At 40.9% G+C, this 7,114-nt stretch overlaps 1 protein-coding gene across 1 annotated transcript in view; it reads left to right on the forward strand.

Moving 5' to 3' along the window:
• LOC104079760 (fatty acyl-CoA reductase 1-like) overlaps positions 1–3,743 on the forward strand; it is a gene marked incomplete at its 5' end in the record, with an annotated part of 33,259 nt that extends 29,516 nt beyond the window's left edge. The window contains 3 exons of the mRNA XM_009581901.1: positions 720–849; positions 1,808–1,935; positions 3,475–3,743. Coding sequence (XP_009580196.1) covers positions 720–849; positions 1,808–1,935; positions 3,475–3,637 — 421 coding nt within the window. The remainder of the gene's footprint in view (positions 1–719; positions 850–1,807; positions 1,936–3,474) is intronic.
• Between the last annotated feature and the right edge of the window lie 3,371 nt (positions 3,744–7,114).

The following is a 7,114-nucleotide window of genomic DNA, read 5'->3' on the forward strand; positions in this document are numbered from 1 at the left end:
AGAAGTTTTGGAGGCCCACGCCCTGAAAGTGTTCAAGACCAAGTTGGATGAGGCTTTGAGCAACCTGATTTAGTGGATGGTATCCCTGCCCATGGCAGGGGGGTTGGAACTAGGTGATCTTTGAGGTCCGTTCCAACCCAAACCATTCTATGGTGCTAGCTGAAAACTGAAGTTGAGCAATTGACTTCAGAGCTTGTCCATGCTCCAGATGCAGTCACCTCTGTACTGGAGCTAACTCCAAAAATCAGAGCCTTGCTTCAGGAGCCAACGCAGAGAACAGAAGAGCATTTGTGTGGTAGAAAGAGAGGTATCCACCTCGGAAGGCAAGCAATATACCTTTGTCATTTTGCAATCTGCTCTGCAGACTTTATACTAGTTCAGATGGGCTCTTCTCCTCACACGTGCTACATGATGTAGATATGGCCTCCAACCCTTGTTAGTTCAGACCAGTAAGTTAGGCATCAGTCCTGCTCTGGGAAATGCATGTTTGCATCCATGTTCCAGCCAACAGTAAAAGCTGGGTAGCTGTAGGCTCAAGACTCAGCTGGAGCAGTTAGACTTGCTGAGCAAGTTCTCAGCCTGGTGAGCACCAGTGCAGTGCTCATCAGGAATTGCAATGCCTAGTCATCTGGATTGGTGAAAACACCTACAAGCAAACCGACAGCTTTTGCATAAGGTCAAACTTCCTATCCACCTCTGACACTCCTCCTCTGTTTCAGAATGATGAAGATTATCAATCGACTGCACAAGTCTATGATGCTCCTGCAGTATTTCTCCACCCAGTCCTGGGATTGGTCTTCAGATAATATGAATATATTAATGAGTCACCTTAACACAGAGGACAAAAAGGTAAGTATGTCCTGAATATGGATTGCTAAACTCCAGTTCTGTTCATCTGCAGCAATTATTTTTGCTGTACTGTTGAGCTTATGAATGACATCTGCCTAGATGACTAGAATTGACTTTAACTTGAAATAATTTATCTCCTCTTGTTTTATTAAATAACTTGTCAGGAACCTTCCATTTATTATAGGATTGGCATGGGGGTGAAAGGAAGGTATTTTTCTGAGTATCTTCCCTTTTAAGACCCTGTATATATAATTCACTTCACTCATTCATTTAAAAAAAAACCCTCTCAACAAGAAAACCTCTTCCTCTTTAAATATCCTTTCTTTGCTCTAATAGACAGACAAGCGCCTGAGAGCTTGCTAACAATTTTTCCAGTATAAGCATCTGAAATTAACTGGGGTAATTAGGTCTGCAATGAGATTTTTTGATGCCAAACACTGGAGTAACCCATTTCTTGGACTTCCGTCCATCTAGCTCCTGAGAGAGAATGCAGCACAGCAGAGAGTAATACTGATGCAGAGGCACCTGTTGACTCAATGTCCAATTCATTTATTTAGACATAATTCTAGTGACATGTTAAAAACTGCATGGACGTTTTCATATGAATCCATTTACCTGAGTGGAATGCCATTTTTCTTCCACGACTCTGTGTGTGCGTGTGTACAAATACATGTATTTATGCAAAAATTGCCACCTGAAAGACAAACTTACCTTTATTTTCTGTCAGCTAGCACTAAATTTCTGCTTGCTTTGCCCAGATTCCCAGCTGGGGAAGACGTTAATCAACAGCTGTGAAATATAGTCTGTTAGTGCCCATGTCTTCTTGGAAACTTGGTGGCTTTAAGAATCTCAGAGAGAGGGCCTTGTCAGGAAGGGAGGTCAATGAAGAACTGATGCTTAAAGTGAACTTGTTTTGAACTCTGGCGTTTAACTTCTGCTCTTTGTCTTTAAATCCCAGTTATACAACTTTGATGTGCGTCAGCTGCACTGGTCAGAATACATTGAAAGCTACTGCCTAGGTGCTAAGAAGTACTTGCTAAATGAGGACATGGCTGGCATTCCAGCAGCAAAGCAGCACTTACGAAAGTAAGTCATACCCAGTAACAAGGACAAGAGCTCCTGGCTACCTTGAATGGCTTTTGAGAAAAATTATTCTAGTTACATTGCAATAATTATTGTTGAATAATATGGAGATAAATATAGCATAGCTTATTCCTTATGGCAGAGGGTTGTCAGTATTTCATTTTTCCATTCTTTAAGAAAAAGAGGACTTTTGATGACACTAATGATCAGGAGCTAGGTATTATGCCTTCCCAGCAGATGACCAAGTAATGAAGTTACAATACATAAGAGGAACACATGAAGGCAGAAGATCTTGGCCATTCAGAAATACAATAGAAAAATAACGGTCAAATTTAGATTTGGTGAAGCTCCTAGAAGTTTTTAGCAATTCAAAGATATTGCATAAAAACTTTAAGCATTTGTATGATTTTAAATTTCATTTTAAAGTTGAAGTTTCTAATTCCTTGGGGGAATGGGCAAAAATTCTCCAAAATCAGTGGAGAGCTTATGCATTCGATTCCTGGTGACAGTTAAAGAGTCTGAATGAGCAATTTGAGATTGCCCTTCTATTCACTTAAAGATTTTGCTCTTCCTGTCTTCTCTAGCCCTTTTACTGAGAAGTGCAGGCAAAAGGAGAAGGAGAAGCTCTCTTGGAGTAAGAGCCTGGTTGTTTCCTTTAAGAAAACCATTCTCGTGCACTGTAAATGCTAAAAGCATAAAACAGCCATAGCAAGGAATCCTAAACAAGTTCTTCGTTCATGGGTCATTTTTAAAGGATTTATAAGAACCTTAGTAACAGGCCAGTAACTGCCTCCAAATAGGCAGTGTGGTATAGTGCAGTGATAAAGTTTACCAAAACAAAAAAAGACTCTTACAAAAATTAAACCAGTCTTGGGGACACTAGGTATGAAGCTTTCTTCCTCTGGTCAGACACTGGGAAAGTGAGAATTAGAGAACTGCAGAAACTTTTGCTTGACAGAAAGAGGACAAGATGATTAGCCCAATCAGACCAATAATACCATTTAAATATATGGTGTAAACCGCCCCCTTCAAAACCCCAATGCAGTGCTGCAAAAGTGAAGACCATTTATGATTATTGAGTAATTTCCCAACATTAAAGGCAAGGTTTCACCCAAACAGGAGAACCTTATTCATCAGCTCCTGCAAAGGTCCTCTAGCCTGCCACAAATGCTGCAAAGTAAAAAATAGCCAATATACCAAATCAAAGCAGAAAGTATTGGACCTAGACTATCATAAAGAAAAAACTCTCAGTATGACTTCTGTTCTGGTTTGAAATGAGAGTACACAGAACAAGAGAGACTTGCAATAGGTATTCCACGTATCCCATTAACTATTCACTATATCCTAACTTCAACACAGTCCTTGGCAAGACGGTAGGGACATCTTAGGCACAGTGTCTTCACTAAAACAGGAATAGCAAAATGCTCAAGGGCCACTTGTAAACAGGATTTCTTACAAAATTACCTGTAGCAAATGAAGCAATCTGGTAAGCTTTTTGTTGTTTTTGTCTTCCTCCATAAGATGCCTCTTTCTCTTTCTCAGGCTGAGGAACATCCGATATGCATTCAACACCACCCTCCTTGTGATTATCTGGCGCATTTTCATTGCAAGGTCACAGATGGCTCGAAACATCTGGTACTTTGTGGTGAGCCTCTGCTACAAGTTCCTTTCCTACTTCAGGGCATCCAGCACCCTCAGGCACTGAAGCCGTCCATCAGGAACCAGCCTCTTCCAGAAGGACCTCCATCTCTTCTAATCAGCAACTATGGGCATCGGGGTCTGAAAGTAGCAGAAAAATCCACTCCCTCCAACAGCAGCCTGCATTTATTGTGCACTGTTACATGTTCATCTTTCTAATTTTAACTAATGCTTTAATACATGGTGGTCTTTCTTCCGTAGGAACCAGGCCAATTTTTAAAGCCATAACTGAAGCTTTAGGAACAGGTCAAGCTGGAACCGTTCATCTAGAGTCTGATGTGCAAGAGTAAGGCTTAACCAAAGTCATTGTCTTCCCATGTACTACCTAGGCTATCTTAATCCCATCTTGTTCCTCAAAAGAGGCAAATTTAAAGCATACAACCTTGGAAGAAAAGGATGCCATCAGAGAAGACCCAGCCAAGGAAATTAACTTGTAAGAGGTCTTCCTAAAGAGGCTATTCCTTCATTCTCATTCAGTGAAATGGTACCTTACTGAAAAACATGATTTCACATTTTCAGTTTTTCAAAACTTTGAGGGGAAAAAAGATAAGTTACACTAGGCCAGTGAACACACTGAACAGTTTTCAGATCTTGTCTTATATTGCTACTGAGGACTGATACTTTCAAGCCATAACTGAAGGCACACATAGAATTCATGTACCTGTGTTAACTCTACTTACTCACAAGCTGCTTTCTTATGGAGAGGTATTTTTTCTCTCTGTGGTTAAGGTTGCAGTCTATTAAAAAGCCCTGTTCTTGCATTTATCACATTTGCTTGGAACATTTTTTTGGCTTGAAAAATGCTGTATTTACCTTGAGAATGAAGATAAGACTTCTTAAAAGATTGAAGGAGAATTCAGCAACTCTTTGTTATTTTTAAGGAATAGGTCTTTTTCCCCCTTGGATTTGTCTGAAAAAAAACTCTCTTCCTGTAGCTCAAAAACAACCCGATAATGTCCTTCACGCTTTCATTACAGCTAAATCATTTTGCAGTTGAACACTTCCACTGGCAAAGAAAGTGTGAAGACATGTATGGAGGAAATTCCATCAGGCCCGTTCTGCTGCCACTCCTGTCAGTAGGAATTAAAAAGTCTGAAACTTGTTTTCGTTGAGAATAGGAAAGGTTTCATTGACTTCTGTGTAAAAACAGTCATGCACTGTGAAGGTAATGGATTTTGTCCTACACTGCAGTTTAGAAAGGAACCCAAGGATCTTCCTAACACTCATGGCTGTTGGAGATACTTGTTTCACCTACTGAAGTATGAATTCCTGTGGGGGGAAAGAGAGAGAGAGAGAGACCCTTCTTCAAAGTAGCTGGTGCAACAATGGCCTTAGTGCAACAGCAGCAAATTTATCATGCTATCAGATTTTCAAATTCAAATCTAATACTGGAATATTTTTTAGTCAGATAACACTGAATAAGCAGTTTAGGATTACCAGACTTTAAAGCAGCTAGCTTATGAAACAATGCAGTATCCAATTTCTCTACTCTTGTGTCATGCTAGCTGTCTGAAAAAGTAATGCTACACCACAAAAAAATGACACAGTTGCTCTTTTGAGAGCTGAGAATAGCAGAGTATTTACAAAGCTGGCATTCTTCAAAAATTATACTTGTTTTTGGCAGTGAAGGCAAGAGTGAGTTATGATAACAGTATATTTATATCTTAGGCCTCCAAGCTAGTTCAAAAGTCTTTCTAAAGGTGCAAGGAATTAATCTTCCCCCATATGCCCCAGAGGTCTAGTTTCAAGCAATTGCCAAAGGATGCCTGCAGCAGAACCTGACCAGAAACATGGTGTCCAGAATGGCAGGGCTCTGGCATTCCCTAGCAAAGGCCCCTGTGTTTGCCACACATTACTTCTGATCTATGCTTAATTAGGTCAAGCACCCAGTTTACAAAGATGCAAATTTTTTAAGCTCTTGCCTTGAAAACATACTTTCAAAATGAAACCATGCTGGTTGTTAGCTATGTGTTTTCCAATTTCAGAAAGCTGACAGCGCATGCTGTGCATTGCACATTAGCAAGGTGTCACTGCCTGGGAAACTAGGAGCTATGGGTTCGGGCGCTGGGGACCAGACATTTCATGTACAGTGCTTCCGTAGCAGTGTATGTGGTGAAGGTTAGCTGCATTATACTTTGCGAACTTGGCTATGCAGAGACTGTGGCTACCTTGGTGGGGTGAGGCAGATTGCCGCAGGGATTCCTCTAGAAAGACTGCATTCCCTCAAGTACATAATCAGGTCATCAGCCAGCTTCCAGCCTTCTCATATGAAAGGCTAAAAAAAAAAAAACCCAAACAAAACTGCAGATTATTTTGAAACTGACTTCCATTAAAAATGTAGGAAAGAATTTTAACGCATATCCTAAAAGTCTTTTCAAGTGCCTGCCTTATGTACAAAGAGAAGCAACAGCTAAGGGGATCATAAGTCTTATGCTGTGCACGACAGACAAAAACTTGAGTTTCACAGAAAAGTCAAATACTGCAGACCTGCTACACCTACAATGTCTGGTCTACATCAGTCAGTGCTATGAGTAAACTGTCCTGCCTTCCCTTCCCCAATGCTAGTCATGCCATGCATTCCGCACATATGCCTGTCGGCATTCACAGTTTTTTTACACAGGCTGTATTGTCCCAACAAGTCTGAGATGTATCTCTGCTCACCTGAGCATATCCAGAGCATATGTGTTTTCTGCACATGCAAAACGATGCTTCAGGTTTCACTCAGAACAATGGTGGTATCACGTTTTAAAGCTCTCCAGCATTTTGCTGAAGGTAACAACAGCCACAGTGAAGCTACTAAGCCTGAAAAAAACAGCAGGAGCTGCTTGGGATGTTGCAGAAACGTGGCTGTTGCAGATGGTGTATGCTCTTCTGGAGACCTTTCATAGCCCACACAGCATTGCCAGCAGCTGGCTCCAAAGCTCTGGCCTTGCCTGGCGGGGGTGGATCAGGCTGTTAGCTTTTCTTAACACAGACATAACATGCAGTGAAACTTGAATCTTTAATCCATTTTCTTGTGGCTTAAGATGTTTTCAGGTGATTGTCTGAACCACAGAAATATTTCAGAAAAACCTCAATGTAGAGACTGGCGCGTGCCAGTCACGACTGTCATCATGGAGAGCTGGACCTGGCATAAGAACTTGTTCTCACCTCAAGCAGTGACTTATCGTTGATGTTTTACTGTGTACTCCTCAGTGTATTTGTATGTGCTCTGAAGAAACCCAAGCCTTGGGGAAAATATCTAAAAGAAAATACTGAGTGACAGCCACTTTTCTTCCCTATTCTCTCTCTTGCTCTTTCATGTATACTCACAAGCTTTTGACAAAAGAAAAGCCAAATACAGTTGTTATTAAGTTAAATGGGAGGTCCTGTGGTGACGGTGCACAAATTAACGTGAACAACTCAGGAGTGGATCTTACTCATGGCTGAAGGCTAGAGCTTTTAATACCTGTAAGGTTAAAGCAGGACTCGGGCTTTTTTTTCC

Source organism: Fulmarus glacialis, unplaced genomic scaffold (assembly GCF_000690835.1).
Source record: "Fulmarus glacialis isolate BGI_N327 unplaced genomic scaffold, ASM69083v1 scaffold7407, whole genome shotgun sequence".
Lineage (NCBI taxonomy): Eukaryota > Metazoa > Chordata > Aves > Procellariiformes > Procellariidae > Fulmarus > Fulmarus glacialis.